This window comes from Hippoglossus stenolepis, chromosome 23 (genome assembly GCF_022539355.2).
Source record: "Hippoglossus stenolepis isolate QCI-W04-F060 chromosome 23, HSTE1.2, whole genome shotgun sequence".
In the NCBI taxonomy this organism is placed as follows: Eukaryota; Metazoa; Chordata; class Actinopteri; order Pleuronectiformes; family Pleuronectidae; genus Hippoglossus; species Hippoglossus stenolepis.
The window spans coordinates 10,169,110-10,196,660 of record NC_061505.1 but is presented as its reverse complement, the minus strand read 5'-3'; the positions used below and the strand labels follow the sequence as shown (position 1 = coordinate 10,196,660).

Genomic DNA, 27,551 nt, shown 5'->3' with positions numbered 1-27,551 from the left:
CGTGGGTGGGGGAGAGAAAAACAAATTGAAGGTGGATTAACAGTGTAGAAACATGGCAACAGCTGATGGCAAAAAAGTGCGAAAGAAGGGATAGCTAAAGTGAAACAGAGCGAGGGGGGGGGACTGTTAGTGCTGCCAGGCGCATTTCACCTCTGTGGCAGGTGAGGCTGCAGTCGGACAGGAGCAGCTCCGCGGCACTAAATCAAGCTCCTCTTTGTTTATTGTAAACATACATTTGAGCTGACAAATCATCAACGCTGGGAGTGTGGAGAATTAATGCACCAATGTTCTCCGAGGTCCCGTGAAAAAAAGCTGGCGTGGTTAGCACTGTTAGGCTGTGGAAACCAGGCTTTACATGGAGCTGCTTTTTAAAACCGCACGAGTCATCGAGGGAATTTTGGAAAGCGAACACCATTCTTTCGATTTTAAAAATGCTAATTTGTCAGTCGTCTTCATCTTTCATGTGGGAAATATTCATCCTGCAGACGTCTTTACCCACGAGAACATCTGCAAAAACACCTCAGAAGCCTAAAAGTCTGTTTGCCAATCTAAAAAAGGAGGTGGAAGAAAGTTTGGCCGAAGAAGAGAAAGGACAGAGACGAGACAAACACACAGTAGGATTAAGCAGGAGGGTGCAAGCATATGTTGCAACAGATGTGTGGATTTGGGATGTGCATGAAGAACTGGCGTGCTCAGTTTTTAGTATTTTAGCCTCAGCTGGGCCAACAGAGCTGTATTGTCAGATTTGGCTTTCAAACAGGACACTATGGGCCTTTAACCTGAGCATACACTGCGATTTGAGCCCGTTTTTGGCAGACAACTGAGACAACCCGTCGGACGGTCGGATGAATTTCTGACATGTCAGCCATCTGCAACTTTGCCTGACTGCATTGGAGCAAAATGGAAAAACAAAATTATAGGAACTGTAGTTTATGGCTGAAAGCAAGAAAGAAAAAGGAGATAAAGGGGTTCGGTAAAGGGCTTGCATGCAGTAATCAGAGTCAATTTACAAGATAGTTGCCTCAAATGTATAGTTTGCTTTCTTTCTGCAAAATAGACAAACCTAAATGCCCACATCTTCCAAACCACCTGCATGGCATTATGCTGTCGCATCTCTTTTTGGACTGTTGGACACATGATCAAGGCAGCATGTTTCTCCCCTGTTAGCATTGGGATCAAATAAACTTTGACTTCTTCTTCTTCTTTGACAAAAACAGGGGTCTATGTTACATGAGCAGCTTCACAGATTGGGAACTGGTGAACTATGCACTGTTTAACTAAAGCTATACCACTTGAAGCAAAGCTCTAAGCAGACTGCACAAAGTCACAGTGGAGGAGACTATCTCTCCGAGCCGCTACATCAAATAGTGTCAACCATGTTACACTAACACTCGACAGGGCCTGTATGTTATGTTAGCGGCTCCTGCTGTCATTACTCTCAACCCCTGTGGACCCCACTTGATTTATGGCTGCCGAACACCAATTATAACTTCTATAAATCCCAGGAGTGAGGCTCAGTTAGATTCAGTTGAACTCTTTCCAGTAAAAGCGGGATCGTGTTCACAATGAGTTTATCTCAAAGTGCAAAGAGCGGACAGAGAAAGAACAGTGAGCGGGTGGGAAAGAAAAACAGTGGAGACTGGTGTGTGGTGGGGTGTGTCTCCATCGATTTGCTGCCAAGCCACTGTGTGTGTGTGTGTGTGTGTGTGTGTGTGTGTGTGTGTGTGTGTGTGTGTGTGTGTGTGTGTGTGTGTGTGTGTGTGTGTGTGTGTGTGTGTGTGTGTGTGTGTGTGTCTGTCAGCGGCAGTTGGTAGTTATCGCCAATGACTCAAGCATTATGGGAAAATCTCACAAACACAGACTTGTCAGAGGTCTGAGGGGGAGACAACTGACTGTAAAAAGGGGAGGAACGAAGTGTGGAGGAAGGGAGAGAGAGATGTGGAAGATTATTAGAGAGGGATGGAGCTGAGTGGAGGAGCAGGAAGAAGACTGTTTAAGTAAAAGGTCGAGAAATCCTGTTCTGACAAAAAGGACAGAGACAAATGAAAGACTGGAATAGAAGTAAAAACATATTTAAAAGGAAAATGTTAAACAAAGTGAGGCCGGAGAAGAAGGTGACAAGAAACAGATGGAGATAAGTGAGTGGGGAGAAAATAGATGGGAGGATGGGATGAGGATGAATATCCAGATTGATATACACTAGGGGAGTGAGATAAACCAGATTTAAGAGGAAATGTAAAAGAAGTGTGAGAGAAAAAGGTGAAAAGAGGGAGACAGGTGTTGCAAATAAAGTCAGAGGGGGAAAAAATGAGGCTAATAGACCAATGATGGATGGAGGAAGAGAACATGGGGGTTGTTTGTTTTTCCAAGGGGGTTGTTTGAAAATGTTTACATGCCCTTTTCTTTTATTTTAATAATTCATATTTCTCTTTTAACTTTGCACACATTTTGTAGTTGGGGAGATAGAGAGTGTGTTTCTCCTCCATGAGCTGAGTCCCCTAAAAACTCAAATCCACAGGGGCTGAGCTTTAAACCCATATTTATCCCTGTCCTATATAAAATGCACTGTCAGTACTGCGTCCCTCTCGCCCTTCATACAGTGAGCAGTACTTTCTATCCTCTTTTCTCAAGTTCTGTGCGGTTGCAGAAGTGCTTTGGACGTTTTTAGGTTGCAGAGTTTTGGACGTCCTTGCACGTCTTTGCTGGGATACTAAAAATTGCTTTGGAGATAAGGACCGACGCAGATCAAGCCCAGATTGAAGGGACCCTCAAATTAAAGCTCATTTACATCTAAAAGTAATAAGAGGAGCAGAGCGGCAAAAAGAAAAACCACACCGGAGATCAAATATTTTTGGGCACCTCTATTCAGAGAAAATGGGTTCCATCCAGAATGCCCTTGTCATCCAGGCGTACGAGCTGCTCTCATTAATGATTGCTTGGTATCTGTGTTGCCATGTCCTCTTTCTTTTCAGCTCTGGTTCGAAAAAGAAAAATCTCCTGGGGGAGCCACGACGCTGAATTCAAAAACCCCTGTGGATCTGCTCTCCACTGGCTACCTGTGAGTTTTAGGATTGATGTTTTTGAAGCTTTGAATGGCCGGGCTCCTGCCTATACATGTGATTCGTTAACCCCCCATGACCATGAACACTGCCTGAGATCCTCCAACAGGGCCCTACTATTGTTTACAAAATCTTGACTGATCACTGGAGGTGAGCCGGCCTTCGCTGTCCAGGCTCCTCAACTCTGCAACTCCCTGCCTGGAGATCTCAGGCAGGCAAACTCTGTATATTCTTTTAAATCTCTTCTTAAGACTTACTTTAACAATTTCATACTATTTTGACTGTTAGAATCTGTGAATCTTGCATCTTTTGTCGTGGTAAAGCACTTTGTAACTTTGGTTTTGAAAGGTGCTATATAAATAAAGTTATTGTTAGAGAAGCAGTGTTCATTTTCCCTTTTCTTTGACACAGTACCGCTCTAAAGCCACAGATGGTTGGGTGCACTTATTTTCATCTTACAGCGGTGCAGAGAAGCGTCAAAAGGAGGTTTTGTGGGCGACATGTTTTCCACGTCTACTGTCCAGTTTCAAACTTGCGTCACTGTAGAAACTCAATACACAGAGAAGCTGAAGAAAACAGCCACACTGCTTGACTGACTTGTGACCTCTGGGAAACGCAGTTCAAAAACACCACAGTAATGCCTGAGAATAAAAAAACGTTAAAGCAACAATATATACACTGTCTTTTTTAGCATTTGAATAAAATACCCACAATTTCCCTCCAATTACTGGATTACTGGATGTTATGAGGCACATTCAAATTTTTTTACAGCAGTGACCGACGGCGAGCTGCATTCCCACTACTGAGGTAAGAATCGTGAACATAATCTAGCTGAGTCGTGCCAACATTAACATAGATGAAAAGCAGGGGAAGAAAAGTCAAATATTGTGGCACCTAAGGCAAATGAGGGAGCACTGTCGGGTATATAATGTTACGTTTTGCCGTTTCGTTTCGTCTTTCAAATCAGTCTAGTTAAAAGGTGACTGTTTCTGTGTTTCCTGCCCAGACCTGACGTCTTTTCAATAAAATCGCTAATTTAGTTGCTTTCAGACATGCACTGAATCCCTGACATTCTCCAGAGGGGCTGTATGTGAGAAGGCAAGTGTCCGAGTGACGGGCTGCAGACTTTCTTCTGAGTTTCCCCTGTTAGCCCCTTAGTCAAAACTGTATAATGTCCGAATAATCGTCCTTGAGCGAGTTGGGCTGTCGATGACATTTCTGACACGTGACAGACGCAAAACTGGAAAAACTAAAAGGACACAAACATCTCAGGATTAAAAAAGGTTGCCATAGACGTAGAAGACAAACTCCCGAGAAAGTCTGGCCCCAGTTCTGTGGACATTCTCAGGAGTTCATGTGTAAAAACAAAAAGGTTTTGAGTGCACCAACATGGGGTCGTTAGAGGGGAGTGATGGTAAATATTGCTCGAGAACTCTTAAGGATGAGCTGTGTTCTCTTTCTGTATCGGACGGTTTCCATAGATAACACACTGGTCATATATACATGATGTGACAAGTGAACAACCTCGTTTCCAGTAATGTGCCTTAATAAAGCTGTTTGCAGTGAGAGTGTAGAGACGTCTAACAAGTATAATGAAAAGACAATTGACTCTGCTAAACAGTGTCACTATTGCACCTCGGGCTACTAATGGCCTATTATCGTAACACCACACACACACACACACACACACACACACACACACACACACGCGATCTCAGTATAAAATGAGTATTTAAAGACTGTGTGTTATATGAATGCATGAACACATGCTGACACATGTGCAGACGGACAGGGTGACGTGTGCTCTGGCCCACATATATCAACGCATGCACACAACATGCCGCCTGCACACACTTCCAAAATATTATCATACATCAACAGGTCATTCCATACGTGCCTTTTGGATAAATACACAGCCAGAAATAAAGAGAGAGACTGTGTGTGTGTGTGTGTGAGGGTGAGATGGGGAGATAATTGAGCAGCTATGTGATGTCATTCGATCTGACCAAGCCCCCCCCCCCCACACACACACACACACATATATATATTACCACAGATAATGAGAGACACAGATATATATATATATGGATATATTGTTCATGAAAACTTTTGCTAATTTCTCAAGATTGACAATTAAAATGTGGTAATAAAAGATACTTAGTCATAAAACACACTCAATAGATCTAATAGCACTTCACAACCACAACAACAATCAAAATCTGGAAATGCTGGTGACTGGTTACATCTCCTCAGTAAATGAAAACGAAAAACATTAACACACTAATGGCTTACGAAGCCGAAGAGAGGACAAGATGAGGAGGAAAGGATGCTTAATGGGAAATATACGGACAGATAAACAGATTGAGAGAGATGGAGGGGAAAAAGGGATTAAGACCACAAAGACATCAGGGGAGAAGCAGGAACAAGGAGAGGGTGGAAAACAACTTGATAAAACCCACATTGGCCGAACTAATGGACTTGATAAAATCCTAATAAGAGGCAAGAAGACACAAAGAGAGAGGAGGGAGAGACCAAACAGCCGGATGAAGATGGAGTGTGGTAAAAGTGGCAGAGTTAAAGCAAACAAAGAACAAGTGTGATATACATATCCGCACTTAACATGGCGCATTAAAAACCCACTGTGGTCTGCTTTAGAGCCATCCATTTAGATTTGATCTCGTCTACTTTGTGAGATACTCGGCCTACTTTGAGACCTACCAGTGTGTGTGTGTGTGTGTGTGTGTGTGTGTGTGTGTGTGTGTGTGTGTGTGTGTGTGTGTGTGTGTGTGTGTCTTACCAGGTTGGACCCTCCAGTCCAGTAGAGGAAGAATCCATCTGGGTCAACTTTCAGGGTTACCAGGGTGGGATGCCCGCTGTTTGGCTCCTAGACGACCAGAGAAAAAGAGCCGTTAGAAGGACGCATACACAAGATCCATCCAACGGACAGATAAACATCCCCCACTCTCCCTCACACACACACGTTTCTGTCCCGTCTGACTACTTTTCTGTTTTTGCAATGTGTCTATATGCAAATAACCTGGTGAGTTCAATATAGGGATGTACAAAATATGGAGAAACTGAGGATAGAAGTAAACCTCTGTCAATCCATTTAAAGGGGAGGGGTTCCCAGGTTGTATGAAACCATACTTTTACTTTAAGCACTGACTCCCTTCACAACAGATTGAGGTTGAACTAGTTTTGAATTAGTGACAGCCTCAACTTACTCTGTGGTGCATCTAAATGTATCTATAAGTCTCCTGTGTCCATATTGAAAGACAGCGTGGTGCGAAATAGGTCACTCATAACAGCAGAGGCTGGGGCCTTATCATTATGGGATTGCAGACAGACAGACAGACAGACAGGGATACTGGGCTTGTGTGCACCTGTTGTTCAGCAGCTGTTTTGATGCTTCAGAACTCACAGTTAGGCCACGGTGAAGTTCTCATTCATGTGCAGCATAATAATGGCAAAGCAGCCTGCATCAACATGTCATTAGCATCATCATCATGGAGTCATACACAAGAAGCCATGACGACACACACACGCACGCAGGCTCTGTAATTACAGTGCTATGCAGTCATACTCTGGTTCAGCAAACATCGTCCGGACTTTTCCAGATAGTTTCTTATTACAGCGACAGATGACTCATGAGCACATGTCGTCATGAAGCATCATCATCAACAACATCTGATGGAAAAAGTGAGAAAGGTCGTGTCTGGCAGCCCACGTAACCACCAAAACATACTACCAGAAGAGAAAGGTTGAGGAGAACGCTACACACAAACATCGCACCACTGAGCACACACTCACACTAACTCTTATGTGATGTGGGCTGGATGAGGATCACATGGTTTCAACAAAGCTGATGTACAAATGGTCATAGCTTCACGTTTTAAAACATGACCATTTAAAATTGTTATCATCCGCATGAAATAATAATCAAGGCTTAAATTACCTGATACAAATATCTAGTGATTGTTAATAATCATGCCATAAATGGGAGTTGTATGTAAAACAAACCAAAAGCATTCTTAGTTGTTTAACCTAATCAAAATGATGTCAAGTAAATTGATGTCATACTAACTCATTTGTGTGCTTTCGAAAGTGCTTGTTGTTAGATTTTGTTTTGTTATTGTATTTAATCCTATTCTTCATTCTATTTTTATGTATTTTATCAATATATTTTATTGCTCTTTGTATTGCTGTATTGTTGTATTGTTTAGTTTAACGTTAGGCACTATATAAATAAAAGTTGATTTGATTTATTGCCCTACTTTACAGCCTTGATGCTACCATTAAGGAATACAAACAAATGATACTTATCTGTTTCTCCAACAAACAAACAAAATGTCTGACTTATGCCTAAAAGAAGTCCCCATGGTTTTAACCTCTGTTCCATTTCCTGGGAAAGTTTGAACGTACCTTAGGTTTAGGCTCCGAGGTTTGCTAACACAGAAAAGGTTTGCGGGAGGATTAGGATGAGGAAAAGAAAAAAGGAAAAAGAAGAGAGGATGGGAAGAAGATGGAGAGGAGTTGAGTTTGAAGAAAGGGTGAGGGTTGAAAAAGAAAGAGAAACAAAAGGTCAGGGGTAGAAGAAGACATGCGTGCAGTTCAAGTCTTCGGTTCAACTTTATAAACACAGAGTCTAATTTGACACGTGACTCGGCAGCACAAACAACAGTGAAGTTACAAAGATGCTTTCGTATAAAAAACCCAGTGATGCAATGTCGGCAGAACTTCAAACGTGTGGTCGACTGGGAAGCTACTGTAAATGACTGAGCTTGTGAGGAGGGCTCACTTGCTGGAACCAGTGGAAAACTGGCCAACTCCAATTTCATGCTGTGATTATCTCACGGCTGTGACCTGATGTCAGATGTCAGCGCCGAACAGATCTCCCAAACCTGAAACCAGTGAAACCCAAGCTCGTAAATCTGCAGCCGCATTGGCTCGTGTCTGTTTATCTTGCGTCGGCAAGGTTTAATTCCCTGAGACAACAGAAGTGCACACAATAGGAACTGCAAATAGTGCAGATGTTCCCACTTCCAAAGTGATACAAACAGAACCAGCTACAAAACCTTATATGCAGAGATAACTGTGCTTTTTATCAAATGCATAAACAGCAAAACATCTGCATATCATCATACCTGGCTTGGTAGTCCTGGTTTGGAACTACTGGGTAGTAAATGCTACATGCACAAAATGGTTTGGGCTACATTATGCACATTCCTCTGGCAAATTGAATTTACCTAATCCATTCAACAGGCCAGTTTCCATTCAACTTCAATTATTTACAGCTTGTAAACAGAAGAATTACATTTAAATCTATAGCAAGAAACATGGAGGTCATAAGGTCACGTTCGCCAGAGAAACACATCCCATGAAATCCTGTTTTAACTGCATGATAATGAAAACGCTTTCAACCCAGAGTTTAACCCATTCAAACCAGACATGTGTTGTTGGTACCTGGTAAATGTCAAGACCTGTAACTGTAGATCCACACACTGCACTGAATTCTACTACAATATTAAAGCCTCACTTCAGATTCAACACTGGAGTTCACCTGGAGATTGATGAAAGCCCCACATGTGGTTATGAGAAATTCATCGCATATACATTTTGTTCTGATCATTTTTTTTATGTTGAACCGCACACTCACTCACAGTGTTGAACAAATTCAAATATCTGGAACATATCCTCAGGGATGATTTATGTGATGACGATGTGAATGTTCAAATGTCATCATAATGGCCTCAAGTGAGCCTCGACAGGGTGACACAAGGTTTCCTCTTGTTTCTGGAAACACTGGAACAAATGCCTGTATGTGTTTTAATAATAATTTAGGATTTGTGAGTGGCTTTTCCTGCAAAAACGTCCTTTCATAGACAGCCCAGAGGAGCAAATATTAGCTCTATCCAATATTTGGCCTACATGTACAAGTGCATTAGTAACAAATACAGGGCATGAGAAGTGTGAATATTCTTTATCAATTTATAGTGTTTGTATTTTTGTCTGCTCCTGCACACACAGAGTTGACAGCTGTCCTGCAGCGCTGGCTATAACTGGAACACAGTGTTCACCATACATAGGGTCTCATAATCTACCTGAGCAGGTTGCCAAGCATGTTTACAGTGACAACAATATTCTATATAACTTGATTAAGACAAAAGTCGGAATTAGATACTGCCATTTAAACAGTGTTTATTGATTATTATAATATACAGTATTTACATGTATCACTATCCTTCTCAACTGCGCCGGGCGAGGCAGATGGCCGCCCAAGCCCGTTTCTGCTCGAGGCTTCTTCCTGTTAAAAAGGAAATGTTTTCCTTGACACTATCAGTCAGAGCTTAATTGCTCGTGGAGCCATTTTGAGTTTCTGTAAATAATAATGTAATAAAATGCATTCTAGACCTTCTCCTATATTAAAAGAGTCCTGGGATCACATGGGGTTTGACTTAGAGCTGTAAAATTAAAATTGACTGGACCGACTGGCTATATATCCAGTGTCGATACTTTCATAACACTTAGATGGGGAATTCCAGTGGAACCGGACCCACAAACACTTACCCAGAGGACTGTGATCTACAGACTCATGTGACCAGTAATATAACATCACCCATACAGCTCTGTGGCCGTAGGGATGAGGACACATACACCAGCATGACTCCATATATTTGCATGTCACGCCTGCAGAGTTTTACATACCTGCCAGTTACTTTCTAGTGTTGCCTTTCGCCTTTGACACACAGAAGTCTATGATAGATTTATACACTCTTTGAATTAAGTCAATACATTTTTAATGATTGATTAAATATATAAATCATGCAATAATGCAACAACAATTTAGGCACAATTATAAAAGGATGGGCTCAAGTAGCCTACGCCTCTCTACCTTTATTGTGATCTGACAACTGAAACAAACGATACACAGACATTAAGTGTCTTTTAGAACACAAAAGGTCACTTCAGTTTGCAGTTGAAATTAAGTGTAAAATGTCAGAAAACTTAACAGGAAATCATTAGCACACGCAAACACCTTATTTACCATGAACATGCACCCTACGGTGTGTTTTCTGTTTGAGAGTGGGTGGTATGGTCTATAATTGGACCTCACCCCACTCCCTAATTAACCACCATATGTAGGCACCTTCTGAAGTCTCACTTCCCTCTCTCCTTTCATTCTTCCTCTCCATGTCAGCTCACTCTCTCCATCACCTTCTTTCTCCTTAATTGATTGATTGTCTCCCACTCCAGACCCCCTCCAGATGCCCTGAGCCTCATTACCCGACCGCAACGTCTCACACACATGCACGGTCGATAGACCACCCTCTGAACCCGAGGTCAGGCAGCCACTACTTAATGAGACTTCTTGAAAATCACAATCTATTAGAACATAAACATGTAGAGAGACAAACATCTCTCTCTTCCTACATCCTGTCATCAACACAAATTGATGTGCGTGTGTGTTATATAGTAGACTATCAGTCAGAGAGCCATTAGTGAGAAACTGATAAAAGTGACCGCTCAAAGTGTACCTTTGGTCGGCCTTGCTGTGTGTGTGTGTGTGTGTGTGTGTGTGTGTGTTCAGTGATAGCTTGTGGGAGTGGTTTGTGTGTGTGTGTGTGCGTGAAAAGAAGGCCAGCGTGCACTCAATGCGAGGGTGTTTGAGCTGCTGCTTTGGCAACATGGTAAAAGTTGATGACAGTAGGTAACCTTTGGACTCTGGAGAGAGGAGAGGAAAGAGTGAGGAGTGGGGCCAGAGAGGGAGAAAAACGCTATAGCTATAGAATATTATACAAAAAGGCACCCTCTATAAACTGTAATCAAAGACATACCCTGCAATTACAACCTCCTACCTTTTTCTTAGTCTGATACTTTGATTTGTGCTCCAAAGTCACAATACGCCCGAGTTAGAAATTCCCAGGAAACTTTGTTGTGCAATATTATCGTCTCCGCATGGTGAACGCTGAGCCTTCCTGATCAATCTCACACTTATTAGCTAGTGCATCACAAGGAGGGAGATAAAAGTCAGAAGAAACATTTGCCTGCTTTGAATTTTAAATTGAATTTGAAGTGTTACTGGATGGTATAGCAAAACTGAGTGTTAAGAATGAATAAAATGCGCCTGGTCAAAGAAAAGCAACAAATTAGATTTGGAATTTTTCACAAAGAAATCTGTCATTATGATTCAAAAATAGTGAAAAATCCCCCCCCCAAAAAAATTGAATTGCACCTCTGCATTGTGGCACACTGGCCCTCATCCACTGGTCAAAGAACCCACTAACATCCACTAACATCTGGCTTTTGTCTGCAATGGGAATGGATACAATTGGCATTCACTCCCAGGTCAAATGATTCTGTAGACACAGGTTTTAATCGGCTCCGATCGGCAGTGATGGAAACATGACACCCGGGTAAAAGTTGGCAAGTCAGCGAGGTGAGAGAGCGCCCAAGTTGTAGTTTATTTCCTACCACCCCTGCGTATTTCTTTCACATTTTTCCAAACAGCCTCGCTCCTTTTTTGCCTTTCTACAATCTTACGCGTTGATTAAATTCTCTTTTTTTTTTCTGTCTAAACGAAGAGGAAACATGGAGTGACAAAGGCTGACAACCTCAACTGACAGGACGAATACCAACCAAGCTGCTGCACCTTATTAAAACCTGATACATGATACAAATCTCATCTTTTGTAATTCTTAACACAAGGGGGGGTTTATTTCACAGCTTAAACAAAAGCAGGTCAGAGCAAACCAGAAAGGGAACCAAAAGTCAAACAGGAAGCGAATCGAAACAGACGGGAAGCAGACAGACACGAGCACAGAGACGATGAGAGAGTGGTGGATAGATGACAATGATTTCATGTAGGTTACACACGTCCAATAAGGCTACATGTGTAGTAAATTGAGGTGAAATTGCGAACAGAGCCGGAGCGGAGATGGAGCCGTCCAGATGTCAGGCCCACACTTCACATGTGGCTGTGGTTGACCTCCCACCTCTCTCCTCTCCCTCCCTCCATCCCTCCCTCGCTTCTCACCACTCTGTCAGGATGTCAGCGGTGTTTCTCGGCATGGTGTCACAACTTCGCAGAAGCCCGAGCTTTCTCCTTCCTCCTCCTCCTCTTTCTCATCTCTTAGACATCGTTTCTTCTGTGTATCTAACTTGGAACTAAGCTATCCAGTTTATAAAAACACCAGCTCACATGCACAATCGGAATGAAAGCGGAGCCCATTGTGCTTTCCTGTAAAAGGTCTAAATGACAAAGCACATCTACTTACGACAGAGATCCATTTCTAAGGAAAGAGACATTTTCCTTTTGAAAAATGGGCTGTCACGTTTCTAGGTGTAAAGTGCTTTCCAAGCTGTTATGAAATCTTCTTGCCTTGTGTTGGGACTCTCATATATCAAATTTAGTGCACGTAATAAATGCGAACACGTGAACAGTGCAGAGTTGGTTATTGTTCCCTGCTCGTGATCCTTCGAGGCTGCTGCAGTGTCTGTATCGTTGGAGGCCATAAGTGAAAAAAATAAGACAGCAAATAAGCAGCTGCTCAACACGTCCCAACATGCAGACGACAAAATATACAGGAAGAACATTTGTAAGAGGGTATAAGGGATGTGTAAAGGTCTTTGCACGCCAACGCTGTGTTATCTGTCCAGAATTGCACATTTAAAAACAAATACGACCTCACGTTGTCTCAGTTCAATTCGCTGCGCTTTTTCGCAAACTTATCAACATTCACCACCATTTTCTGACATATAACAAGCACTGATAAGTCATTTTGGAATTTTCTGACATAAATCAGCAAACTTCAGCGACTCAGTCCAGCTCAAGGCCTTAGGGGACAATCATGAGTTGGTGGAAGGGGGTTATTTCACAGCACCCCAGTGAAACGCTAGCATGGAGGAGTTCAAAGCGAAGAAAAACATCTCCTTTTTGGGAAGAAAATGGGTTTCATCTTAGTTCTGATAGTTTGTTTAAATTGCTGTTTGTAAAAAAACAATCGTCCCTTCAAACGCCTACAGCTTCCCAGTTGAAATTTGCTGTAACACACATCTGACTGTGGAGAGGAGCTGACAGAGGCCTGTGTCACTTCGACTCATTCAACAACCTGGCAGCAGTGTGGAGATATTTCCCTCTGATATAAAAATGTCCTCCTGAGCCCAGAGGGGACAAAGTGCAGCTTGGGAGCTCGTGGCTGTCGTCCGATACACAAACGTGCTTATTCATCTTTTAGATTTGATGGGGGTAATGAAAACAGCAGCTCAGAAAACGCCTTCAGGTCATTCGTGAAAAGGGGGAAGTGTTTACCGTCGGTCTGGTTTGACAACACGCCACTGATAAACACTGGTGCACAATGGCAATATCCCCAGCGTCCTCAGGTGTAGCCTGGATCTTCCTTTTCTGAGGTCCTGACGAAACAATCGCAGCCAAATGACAGGAAACAAGCCTGAAATTTGACATTTTATGGTCTGTCATGTTTCGCTTACGTTACAGGGGAGCTGCAGCGGTGCCAAAACCTCTAATCTCAAAAAGATGTTCGATTCCCAGAGCTCCATCAAATTAATGAGCAGCTTGTGAGGCTGGGCGACTCTATTCAAAACCCCCTTTTTTTCCTTGTAATTGTGCAAACTGAACGTAAACAAATCATGTACAGAAATGTGGAGGGGGGGGGGTAGGAGTCTCCTTTTGTTTTATTACTGCAAAGAAAGTGAATATAAAGTGCTTGGTTTGATAGAACCTTCCTGCACAATGCTCAGCACAGCAGCTTTGCACACAGTGGCTCTGAATGGAAAAGTGGTCTCAGACTGTATAATAATAATGCAAACACTCGGCAAAGCAGGCAAATGTTAACGCTATCGGTTAGGGTGATTATTTATTTGACTTCTGTGTACTTTTTAAGATTCGTATCAAAGCACTGCGAGGCACGTTTGACAGAGAGCCAGGCTGCTCTGTAGACAAACTGTCTGTCTGTGTTTGTTTAATTGGTTGTTTAGGAGGAATTTTAACTGAATTCCAGTCGGAATTTGTCTAAATTGAATTGTGGCCGAGGCCGCAGAGGGCGGGGCGGAGCGGCAGCGGCTGAGGGAGGGAGGGAAATGGTTGGGCTCCGGAGCCTCGCAACAAGCTCCAACAGGAAGTCGTTCAACGTTGAAACACACACCCAGAACAAAACAACCACACACGCACACACGCATGCATACGAGCACACATGTGTACACAAGCCGGAGCGCAGGAGAAAGAGGGTCAATTTAGACTGCATTCCTACTCCCCCCTACATGAGTCACTATGTGTGAGCGTGTGCATGTGTCAGTTGATGGTCCTACAGTAGAATTCCCAAGGCCATTGAGAAACAGAGGTTTTGTTGTGAGACCAGCAGATAAGAAGGGGAAGAGACGACAGAGGCTGCTGGATGATAGACGAGTATGGGCAACGGGAGAAGAGGAGGATGAATGAAGGAAGGAAAAAAGAGAGCATGATTTATAAAGGGACAAGAGGAAAGGAGGTGGAGGACAGGAGATGAAGGAATAAAGCCACGTGGAAGACAGACATAGTGATGGGGAAGAGGGGGAAAGAGGGGGAAAGAGAGGGATGGGGTCAAAAGTCGGGTTTTCATGTAAACAAACAGCACTGGCCTGAGGCACCCTCTGGTTGGTTGGTGTGTGTGTGTGTGTGTGTGTGTGTGTGTGTGTGTGTGTGTGTGTGTGTGTGTGTGTGTGTGTGTGTGTGTGTGTGTGTGTGTGTCCTAATTCTTTTTCTCACTTTGCCAAGTCCTTAAAGGAACATACCAAGATTTTGTGACAATAGCCCATCGGGGATTATCTAAAATAACCACTCTGTTCCCATCACAACATTCACCTCCGAACTTACTCCTACACAAACACTCCTCCTCTAAGGGTTTTACTAGATCACAGTTTGATCAGGTAATCAATGCATCTTGAATATCAGGTAAAGAAACTGCTGAGTCCATAAAATATCAGAAATGAGAACTTGCCTCTTCTAGTTGTTTGTTTTGTTCAGCTCATAGTGAAATACTCATAATATATTTAATGTTTTATTTATGTTTATCTATAATAAAGATTTTGGATTAACTGTAAAATATCAAGCCTCAGTTAGATTTCTTTGATCAAAATCCATAGCCCTGATAACTAAATGCTTTACCACTACTGAGGATGTAAGAGTGAGATAATAATCTCAATGGCAGCACGTCTACCACACTGTGGACCGTACAGTTTACTCTAAGTTCAGGCCAAGCAGAAGCAGTGTTTTCAGTCACATTGAGAATTTATAGAGGATGTGAATCTGATCTCCTGGAGCAGGATAACTGCACTGAATGAACTGCACCTTTCACTTCAGCTCGAGGAGAGTAAAGAACCAACTGGCTGGAGATCAAATCTGTATCTTCTCAGCCATGGTTTTTTATTTCATATACAACAATGGAGCATTTTGGCATCTACCGCCCGACTCAAATGTGTTTTTTTTTTCCCTCTCTCTCATCTCTCCCACGATTCCTCCTCCCCTGATCTCTCTCTCTCTCTCTCTCTCTCTCTCTCTCTCTCTCTCTCTCTCTCCTCCATAAAACGTTTGTGTGTTCTAGAGGAAAAAACGGCAAATAGAAGTGGGAGACGGGATGAAAGATAGAAGGGGAGAAAGATGGCACATGTTTTCAAGTGTTCACACACTTAATCACCAGCATAACCATTTCCTGGGAATTCCCTTTGAGAGAGAGAGCGAGCGAGAGGAGACAGAGAGAGCTGGTGTGCATGTTATAGAGAGAGCGAGAGAAAGGAAATCAAAAGGACATGGCATTCACTGTTTGCGTGACAAGACCCTTCTTTGGAGGCCAGACATACACACTAGTGCAGACACATGCGCATTCACGTCATTATTGCAATGTGTGGGGCTCTGTTGCTGAGAAGTTATTTACTTCCAAGTACTTAAGTTGTCCATTTCTTAATGGCCCTTGGCAGCAGTTTGAACGTCTGTGTGTTTTGTGGGCGCGCAAGTGTAAACAAATCACCTGACCAGATATCTGCAAAGTTATGGTAACACCTTTATTAGAAGTACACAGACCTCTCCCTGAAGGATTGTGATGATCCACACACATGAACACTCGCTGGCACGCACATCTTGGATGCATCTCTGTTGTAAATCCACAACAAGGGTTTCCAAATGGAAGACACAGGCCTCCAGTTAGAGTTCATCAGCCTCGGAGTTAATCATTGATGGACACACACACCTACTTTCTCTGTGGAGAAGAGGGCAGAATGGCCTTGTGCCCTATCTGTGCAACACACACACACACACACACACACACACACACACACACACACACACACACACACACACACACACACACACACACACACACACACACACACACACACACACACACACACACACACACACCCTTGTTACGACACTGCATTGACTTCCATTCATTGTGGACAGCCAAACCAAAACCGTATCCCTAACATTAACCTTAACTTTTGCCTCATTACTTACTTTTACCGAATGGCGTTCACTTCATTGTTGTTGTTTTATGATAATATTGTATCTTTGATCATTTTTTTATTGCCATTCATTTTAAATGCTGTTTTATTATTGTTTTTTCTGTCCTTGATTTTAGATTATATCACTCGCTGTCTGAATTTTTTTAAATTCTATATTATTTTTGCCTGTTGCTTTTGTTGTTTTGTATTATTGGATTTATCTATTTGACCTCGTTGTGCAGCGGTTGGTTTGAAAGATGAAATACAAAATTATTATTATTATTACCAAGCTTTGGTCCCTGTGAGGTCTACTGGTCCTGACAAGGTCAGTGTTTATACTGGGAAAAGATCTCACCAGCTTTATTATGGTGAATGACACAGGCAAGTGAATGCCAGGGTTGCTGGACAGCTTCTGAAGCAAAACGCGGAAGGAACAGTAGAGCAAAGTACAAACAATTAAAACCTCGGTGTAGGTGTGAACAAGTTCATTAAGTTTATAAAAAAGTAGGTGACATTTCTGTGCTTGTGCCATAAACACAGACTTTTCCTCATACCCAGTTGAAGAGGTGTTATCTATACTCTCCATAGTCCACCAAGGAATGGAGGCACAAACCCAGAAGGACAGATGAGAAGAGAAAGAAAGGAGAGTGTGGGAGCTCAACCTGAGCCTGAAGAAAACCGGCTTGACAAGAACGCAACACAATACAACACATTGAAGCACTGCTGCTGGCAACTACAGAGGAATTCTACTGGAGTATCTGATTAAAAAACACACACACACACACACACACACACACACTGGGGCACCTGTATTCGAGGCAGGGTTGCGAGTGCGCACACACACACACACCTGCACACCGCACGCACTCATCTCTCACTCACGCACTCATCTCTCACTCACTCACGCACACGCACGCACGCACGGATCTCGCGTGTCACTTCACAACACCGGGCCTAAACTGTCAGAAACAGGCTGTCACGCCTCATGTTGCATTTGAATCAAAGGCTGGGGCACTTCTGGATCAATAAACAACACTCTGGCTTGTTTCAATAAAGTAAACCCTTTGTTTTCTGAGCTCAGGACCGGTTCCAAACATGTCCCCCCTCACCTCGTCCCACTTGATGAACTTCCCTCCTTTCTTCAGCGTTTCGTGGACGCACACGGGCTTCAGCTGCAGCGCGTGGACTCCCGGCTTGGCCCCGGCCATGGCGAGGGACTGCCTGCCCGGGCGCCGACGCCTAAACTCCGGCTGCGGCGAGCTGGACTCCTCGGAGGGAACACAGAAGCTCCTCTCTTCCTTCCTGCCTCCGCCGGCGTCCTTGTGTCTTCTTTTCCGGGGAGAGGGTGCTGGCAGGGACGCGGAGGCGCAGGGGGAAAGTTCTTCAGACACCGAAAAGTTGAGGGAGCCTCGCCGAGAGTTCGGAGAACATGAGGAGTCAGACCCACTGAGGACTCGGCTGCTCCAGCGCGCACCGCCGCTATCTTGTCCGCGTCCACGCACCGCGGCGGCGCGCCTATAACTCCCCTTTTATTCTAGGCTTTGATTCATATATTTGTTTATTCATCAGTCGCGACACTCAAGCGATCCTGTCCTTCCTTCCTCCCATCTGTTCCTCTCCCCTACCAACTTTCTCCGCTTCCTCACTCTCTTTTCTCCTCCTCCTCTCCTCCCTGCATGTTTTCTGCGAAGGGGGGGAAAAACGGAGAAGATTCCAAGAGGAGAGCGAGAGAGAAAGAGAAAGAGAGACGGCGTCAGATTGAGCTGAGTGAATGAGAAAGGAGGAGGAGGAGGAGGAGGGTTGTCAGAGTTTGTGAAGAAGGGGTGTGTTTTAGTTCAGTCCTCTGCCTGCCTGCTTGTCTGTCTTCTCAGATTTACACTGACAACTAATATGAACATGATACTGCAGTGGGCACATGTGTCAAATTTGTTAAATTTCTGCACACACTTTTCCAAATGCAATCAAACGGTGAGCTGGAACTTAAAGGGTTGAGCCAGTAAATTAACATTTGTACTTCCATAACGTTAGGGGAATTCCAGGAAACTTTGGAAAAAGTCAATATTAAAGCAGCAGAGGTCAGAATATCCTGACTTTTGGTCAGCTCCCACACTTCCCATCATGCATCTTTCATTAGACCCTACTTCCATGGTAAAGTGTGGCGTGGGACCCATTTTTCATTCCGAGCATGAACAATCCCAAGAGAAAACTAACTGAGTCTGTTTATTGTGTCTGAACCCGACCTGTAACGTAAGCTAAGAGTTTGTGTTACCCTTTCTGTGGCACACATTGTTATCGCTGGTTTTACCTGAATAAACCTCCATGTGTAAAACAGGCTTTTCAGCAAATAACTTCTGATGAAACATTTTTGTCTCAACTGTATTACACAACTAGGGTAATCTTTTTAACTTTGAAAAACTTCCTTCAGACCTGCAGAAGACATTATAGCTACAGCTGAGCAATAGTGTCCATCAAGAGTAACCTGACCTTTAAAACCTGGGGGTTGCCTATTTGACGAGCCCTTGGGCACCACAGCCTTCAGCAGATATGAAACTCAAGTGTAGGCTGTATATAAAGATTGACGTCGAGTTTCCGCTTCCTCCCACTGTCCAGAATTGAAGCCAAAATATCCCGGACATGAACGCTTCCATCTTGCTCGATTGGAGCCAGAGTCTGTACAGTCGCGACCGAGCGATGGCGCACTCGACCAATCATGAGGCAGTCTCAGCTGTCAATCATGACGTTTCACTCACATTCACAACACTTGGACATACATCAGGGTGTAAAGAACTACCTTAAATGACCGAAATCATCTTTAAGGAAAATGTATTTGACGTTCTCTCACTTTTGAGTTTAGCCCATGTCCCATCTGCTAACATGGAGGAGATTGGTGGGAACTGTTGCTAACCATTGGCGCATTATATCCGCTCTTCTTGGACTGTGCAGGAGCGTAATCAAAGGGCTCCTTTAAGTCTTTGAATCACCTTTAATTGCTTTGAGTTGTTTTCCCTGGTGCTGACAGTGACAGATTACTGCTGCAGTCGGTAATGTTATTAAAAAATATGTTAGCCGTTATCACAGTTATTGGAAAGCGCTAATCTGCTTAGAGTTCATTTCAAAGCGACAGGCCGTAAGTGCTAGGGCTACTCCGGCAGCCAGATTGTGAGATTAAAGTCATATTGTATGAATGATGATGTGAAATCTGAATTATATAAAGAGGAAATCATCTAGACTAGAGGCTCTCAGGAAGTCATCCCGAGGAAGTCATCAGGTAACTTTCCGCCCGTGTCAGTAGCAGCGGATCATGATTTTAAGAAGCGTGAGAGCTAAGGAGGTTCCAAAGCTACAGTCCAATCCTGTCCAAATCCCACTGCCAAGCAACATTACAACTTGGGCTTCTCATAAAGAAAAAAAAAATCACTATGGAGCAACAGATTTTTTGGCAACCGCTCTCCTTCTCCGACTCCCCTAACTACACCCAGCAGGAATGTCTGCTATGCTGCAGCCTGCTGACTGACTGATGGAGGGACTTACTGTTGGTTTTTCCTTGATCAAAACCATAGAGTGCAGGAGGAAATAATAAAACAATGCACAGGAATCAATCAGAAATTATTCACTGTACACACACACACGTTCATATTTGTGTGAAGGAAGTGCCGTAGTCCTGCTGGACCCTCAGGAGGTGGAAGATACATTAACAGTTTAGCAGCAGAGCAGTTTGTGTGCTTACGTGTGTGTTTGGGGATAACTGAGCTGTAACTGAGTCCCAGTAGACTCGCTGATTAATCTGATCTCGACAAACCACAGGCACAGACACGCACAGGCACACAACCTCTCAGGTAACAACAAACAAAAACAAGATGGAAACATGCATATGCATACTTTCAACGAAGCGGCACACATGCATAAAGCTGGGATATTGTGTTTCTCCGGTGCATAATGAGATGCACGCACACGCACACGCACACACACTCACACGCACACACACAGAGACACACTATGTTGGGTTGTATCTGAAGTGCAGGCACCTGTGGTGTCATTAGGCACTGCCTCTGTCCTCCACTCACACCACTCTTACCTTCTCTCTCTTTTTTGACAAATACATTCTTTCTTTAGCTCTCTCTCTCTATTTCATCTCTGCTACATCTAAACCAGCCCTGTCCCTCCTCTGTATTTTTCCCCTGCCGTGTCTCATTCCAACAGGTGTCCCTCTCCTCTGTGACATAATGTGGCTCATGTGCATAAATATGGAGTGAGGATGAACATTATACTAGATTTTGTAGCAACAGTACACGTTGTCCCACAGATTTGCTGTAGCAGAGCATTGCAGGCCACGTGTTGCTGATTGCATTTGAACAGAAAGCACGCTGAGTCTACCAGTTGTGAAATGCGTGATATGAATGAACTTTGCCATGTATTTCTCACTCAGCTGTAGTGAGGAGAGGGGGTGGGGTGGGAGGAGGAAAGAGGGGGATGGAGCTGAGGAGAAAGGGAGAGAAAGAGGACAAGTAGAGCTAAAGGAAGTATCATTAAACAGAAAAACAAACCACACTGGAATGAATATGAGATCTAATCATGGTCAGGCTGTGGTTCACTGCAGCGAGGAATCCACTTTATTTCGACTGTTTTGTACACAGGGAAAATCTAAGTGTTTGAATTAAAGGTGAGGAGGAATGAAAGAAAAAGTGAAAGCAGAGGTGAAGAGAAGGAGGAAGGAGTTTAGAAGAAGAGTAAGCTCAGAAAAAAAGGACTCGTACTCTGTTTGAATAGGAGACAAAAGCAGGGGAGCACAGAGGTTAAACTTGGAAGGAAGTGAGGGACGGAGACACAGGGAAAAGAGAAGACCTCAAACCCCTCCTCCCTCCCTTCAATATCTGTCTCCTTCCCTCTTTCTCTATCTCTCTCTCTCTCTCTTGAGTAACAGCCAGATCTTTCTCTCCGACGCAAAGCCAGGGACTCACAAAGACACATTGTATACAGACACAGAGGCATATTCACTGCCCCGTCTCTCCACACACACACACACACACACACACACGCACACGCACACGCACTCGCACACGCACACGCACACACTAGCTTTAATGGGAACGGCCTGACTCAGTCAACAGTAGCAAAAAAAAAACTTCATCAGATTACTCCTGAGATGTCAACCTGGAATCACTGACAGGTCACTGGAGACGGGACCCATCTGTCTCCTTAACATCTCGGGGTTAGTGTCAATGTGTTGGGAAGAAAAACTGTCATGTGGGCATCATGCAGGCAAAATGTTGGTTCCAGTTTGAACCAGAGGACGAATCGGACGGATATGACCCTAAAAACACGATTAACTTTCATGAGAGAACCATTCATTACTGTCAACTTTGTCCAAATCACTTTAGTCTTTTCCACAACTGAATCACTTAATATCGACCATTTGGCTTTTACTGCTCAGCTGCCTCTGTGTGGCTGCATCACAATCCTATGCTGCTCTCTGGTGGTTATATCCTTTCACTACATCCCCTGCATTCAGAGCTGGCTGGATTGTGCAATCATCAGGAATGTGGATTTAGCCAGTTTTAGCTGCTGCAAGCACACTGGGGGTGTAACCCACCTGTGTGTGTGTGTGTGTGTGTGTGTGTGTGTGTGTGTGTGTGTGTGTGTGTGTGTGTGTGTGTGTGTGTGTGTGTGTGTGTGTGTACACTTATCACCAGTAGAAACCTGTGTTAAGCGTGTTTGCAAAAGTGAATGAAATGTTTCATTCCGGTTTCCATTCCGTTTTGTGGATTGTAACTTTCTTATACATTGTGATATCGTGAGCATTCCTCCAGAGAATAATTCATGGGTCTTGATGAAAAGAATCAGGCATGTTTATGGGGACTGATATTCAGGAGAAATTTGTTGTGGATCCAAATAAAAATCTCGATCTAGTGATTTTAAATGTGGTCTCATAAGGGGACTGTTGGGCCGTGGCAGAGGGAGGCACTCTGCTGAGAGCCACTCTAGTTTTACAGAGTTTGTTTTGTTTCAGTGAGGCCCATTGTGGTGCCCTCCGCAAGACGTCTGTGGAGGTCTAATATTTCATTAGAATATTTAATTGCAATTATAATAGTTTCATGATACTGTTGTAAATCAAATTTAACTGTATTATCCTTATTTTACCTTTTCAGGGTTTGACGTAGAACATGATTAATTATATTCTCTGTGTGTTTGAACTTCATGTGTTTCAACATTATCAGGTCACTGTTCATCTGTGTCTTTAGAGCCTCCACATTGACATTTTCTGAGGAGCCGGTGTTTCAATATGATTCTTTGATTTTCTTTCTATAATCACATAACTTTCAGTGTCTGCTTTAGGCCTACTCCGACAGAGAGAGTGTCTTTGGTAGCAGACGTTCCAGCAGAGCAGGAAGGACTTGACAGGATTTGACAGACGCTCATTAATCTCACAGTTAATGAAATGTCAGTCCAACACTGTAGAGGTGTGTTCACCTGCTAAATATCACTGAAACAGGTGCAAAGGTCTATTCACGGCTGCTGCAGAAATGAAACTAACCACTATACCGCTTTTTATATCATTTGAGGATCAACACGTTTCTCTCTCAAAGCCTTCAGTGTTTTATTGGAGCACAGTGGGGCAATTTTGGCGAATTGTCCACAAGCAAACAGCTAGATTTAGAGTTGATATGATTTGCCAGGCAGTTGTTTAGTGCGTCTGAGCAGTGTATTTTTGTCGGAAACTAACTTATAAATGTAGAGAATCTTTCGTCCTCCTCCCTGGCACCCCTCCAGCTGGTGGTGTGTTAGGTAACCATGTGTGTGGCCTCTCCCTGACTCCGAGCCTGGTTCCAGTCATCTTCTGTTATCAGTGAATCTGCAGAGGTGCTGCGTGGTCTCCTCAGGTGTATTAGAGGAGAGGAAAAGTGTTTCTGTAATGACAAAATAAATATCATCTTATTCTTACACATGGGTAAACATGAAACAGCGGGAGACTGTTTATTTGTCTTCCAAAGTGAATATAATGCAGGGTAGTATAAATGTACCAAGAAATAACTGTCACATTCAGGCTGTTTAAACTCTTTTTTTGTCCTCTCACCAAACTGAAAACACAGAGGAATTGGCTGAACAGCGCCTTCATGTGGAAGGAAAACTCCTGATCCCTTATAGGGAAAAAAGCAGAGCGATCTTAGTATCTATCAGCTCCATTAGTCCATATGCACACATACAGTAAATAGATCAGAACAGACCAGGGAAGCCATGAATTCAGAACAGATTTGAGCTTGGAGTGATGTGTTCATACTGGAGGAGGAAGTAGAGACTGAGAGTCCATAACAGGATCTGTCCCTTCCCCTCACGTTCATTTGCAGCATGCCCGCAGGTGGAGGAAGTACTCACATCACGTCAAGTAAAAGTACCAATGCAACTATAAAAAAAAACTCCTGCAATGAAGTAAAATAGGTGAAATAGAATTTATTATCAAATCATTATGCAAATAATGGCCCCTGAGATTGATGTTATCATCTATATACACTTTTAAGTTTTCCATAATGATGCAATTACGTATAAGTAGCGTTTTGTTAAACCAGTTTTAACTACTTTCCTACATTCCCAAACTAAAGGGCTCAGGCATGAACAAAATAAAGAACATTTCTCTAAAGTTGGATTTTTTGTTTTTTGTGGGGCAATATTTCATCATTTCACATCTTTAGACCTCAGGTTAAGTGACAAGCCACTTTTGTTTTTGTAAGCAGTAACAAACCCTAGACTTTAAACTGTTATTCCACATTTTAGGATGTTTTTCTTAATAATGATGTTTTAACCATGGGAATGAAGGAGCGACAGAAAATGAGAATACCTGAGTAAATAAGTACCTAACAATACAAACACCACGATGTTGTCGAGCAAAGAGAGGACTTTGTATCTTCTTTAACTCACTTCTGATGGAGAGATGTCAGAATCATGCACCTCTCATTTTCACTTGAGCTAAGCTCCTGATAAAAGTGTGAGGCAACACCGGGGTCTGTGTCGGCTCTGTGTCCTGTACAGGCCTCCCACGGTGCTTAAGTCCCCCAGCAATGTCCAGTCTTTATTCTCTGTGTAGATTCCAATAAGCTCGCAAGTTTGAGGTTCTTAGCGAGATTACCCGAGCCCCTGACATGACTTTTGCACACGTACATACAAACGGTCTCCAAGGTCACCACAGATTTAATATTACAAGCTAAAATCACCCTGACCTCTCTCTGCAGAGGTCGGTGTCCGACGTGGAGTTGACACACTATAATATCCCTGATGCAGATACATGCAGCTTCGCATATACTGGTGACACATTAGGGTGAGGCTTTTGTCAAGTGGTTGGTTTAATGGGAACTGTATTACTTTTGTGTGGCATGTGAAAGAGTATTTGTATATCGAAAAAAAAGAGCATGGGAATGTTTAAGTTAGTTGTGTGTTTGTGGGTTTCAGGTATCATGTTGTGCGGACCATTATAGGGACTAGACAAAAAGCAATTCTCCAGAAAGTAAATCATTAAATTTTAAAGTGTAGACATGTTTTAAGGTTTAGTTTTAGGTTTCAGTTAGTTAGGGTTACGCAAGTAGTTACATGATGAAGGTTTGAGTAAGTCTTCAGGAAATCAATGTCAGTCAATATGATGTCTTCTGAAGTCATGGAGACACGTCTGTGTGTGTGTGTGTGTGTGTGTGTGTGTGTGTGTGTGTGTGTGTGTGTGTGTGTGTGTGTGTGTGTGTGTGGCTGGGTGGGTGTGTGTGTTGCCGGTCCGCCTGTGCTAACTCAACTGTAAGTTTCAGACATGCTCACTGAATAATTCAGGTTTTTCCGTCTTGTTGCCATGGTTGTCCATTAAAATGATACACACTCACAGAAAAACACTCTGAACACACACACACAAACACACACCATGAAAACACAAAAGCACACACTCACATGGAGGGAAGTCGCTGACTTTTGCCTCCTCCTTCACTAAGCCACTCTATTACGATTAAATCTCTTGTTATTAACCAGCGTAGCCGGGGTGTGTGTGTGGGGGCTCCTGCTGTTACAACACAATGGACATCGTGTGTAGAAATGTGACTGGCTTCCTGTTCATGGAAAACACCTTCAGAGTATTTTTAATCCTTAGTGTAGCCTGTTAGATGAAACATAAAAGTTAAATTCCAAAAGCAACCCAAAACAACAGAATCCAGACGCTGCAGCTCCTTTCCACTCACGGTACAGTGTGTGATCTTTGAGCAGAAAAATACAAATTCACACACATGTGATACACATTTTTCTCTGTTTTTAAATGATGCAAAGTATCAAGGTTGATCTTTTCCAAAAGTGTGAAATGTAGGCATGACATTTTCCCCTGTAAACATCTCAGGCATAGTTGAGACTGGGAGGACATTTAAAAAGTCGTGAACCAGTCAAATGAGCATGTTTGAAGCAGTTAGGGCCTGGGGGCAAACTGGAAACTTGTGTAAGCACTGTGTGAAGACAAAAAGAGCAGCACGATGCACTATGACTATGTGCACACAAAGATAAAAACATAAACCGGTCGAGGCAGAACTGTTGGTTTCTCTACGATACTTTGAGGCCTCAACCTTGCACTTCTGTCGGACCCTTGCCGTCCCATGTTCTGTAGGTTGAGGCTGTTTCTCTCTGGCTTCAGATACAGTTAGCCTCTATACAGGACAGATAGATACAGGGAGTCATTTGTCTCAGCTGCCATTGGCCTTTCAAATAATGTATTGTGATTTTTATTTATTAAGACTCTGCAGTCAGTTTCAAGTCTTTAATATTGTATTTACTTTCCATCTCTTGTGCTCAGCCAGAGGTCTGTGTGGATAATGCTGGTGTGTTCTACTAATTACCAAACACGGACAATAAAGACATCCATTGATCCTTGATCCATAATCTTATTTAAAGTGCTTTGAGATAATGTATGTTGTGACAAATAAAATTCAATTGAATTGGATAAATGATGGGCTCTCAGAGGGGATAGATCGGAGATGAACTGTGGAGGACAAAAAGTGGAGGTCAAAGGTTAAAGCTATTGACTGAGTCTGAATGGGTGACTGTGCATAAGGACTTCGAGGTGGGGTGAGAGCACAAAGACGTGTTCGACAACAACACGGAAATCTGAAAGGGGTCCCCGGAATATTTTCTATCTTGGCTTACTGACAAAAAATTGCGAACTTCTGGTGTTAACGATAATATCACGACACAATGATTCTGTATTTATATATTATAACTCAGTGCCTCTTTAGTCTTGAACAAAAAAAAACTGTAGCTGGTCGATGTCGACATGCGCCATCATTCTGATGTAAAATAAGTTAGGGTTAGTAAGTTCAACTCAGCCGGGCGAACTATTCTGGATCCCGATCTCCTGGCCAGGATGGACTCCCACTGACCTTATCATTACTTCTGTGGATGGTTGTCCTGTTAGACGCCTTTTTTAAATTAATTTTTCTCCCTCTTTCATTATTCCCTCTCTTCTATCTCCTATCTTTCCATCCAACCCCTCCCCTCTCAAATACTATTCCCCACCATTGACCCAAACTGGTGCACACACACACACACACACCCCACCACCACCTACACCCATGCACAACTCTTTATGTACATGTCTTCTTGTATTCCATGTATTGTCTCTTATCTTGCAATTTAAAAATATTAAAAATAACCATAAACTGGCCACCAAGTCCAAACTAAAACTAAATGTCCATAGTTCGCTCAGGCATATCGATAATAAGCATATCATAAGCTGTAAAGGGGGGGTCAAATCTGTAAGTGTGTGTGTGTGTGAGTGTGTGTGTGTGTGTGTGGGGGGGGGGGTTCTAGGCATTCTCTAGAATAATTTGTAAGTTTGTTCCTGCATACTGTGCTCGTGCTTGATACCAGTGGGAGAGAGCACGCATGCACGCGCCTCTCGAGGCTGAGAGGGGATAGGAGAGATAGAGAGAGAGGGGAAGAGAGAGAGGGAGGGGAAGAGGGAGAGGGAGGGGAAGAGAGAGAGTCAGGGAGGTA

The 27,551-nt window shown here is 43.2% G+C and overlaps 1 protein-coding gene across 1 annotated transcript in view; it reads right to left on the bottom strand.

Moving 5' to 3' along the window:
- plcb3 (phospholipase C, beta 3 (phosphatidylinositol-specific)) overlaps positions 1–18,296 on the bottom strand; it is a 44,300-nt gene extending 26,004 nt beyond the window's left edge. The window contains exons 1-2 of the mRNA XM_035148762.2: positions 17,660–18,296; positions 5,857–5,943 (exon numbers count right to left, since the gene is read on the bottom strand). Of these exons, the coding sequence (XP_035004653.1) occupies positions 5,857–5,943; positions 17,660–17,758 (186 nt within the window). The 5' untranslated portion in view covers positions 17,759–18,296. The remainder of the gene's footprint in view (positions 1–5,856; positions 5,944–17,659) is intronic.
- Between the last annotated feature and the right edge of the window lie 9,255 nt (positions 18,297–27,551).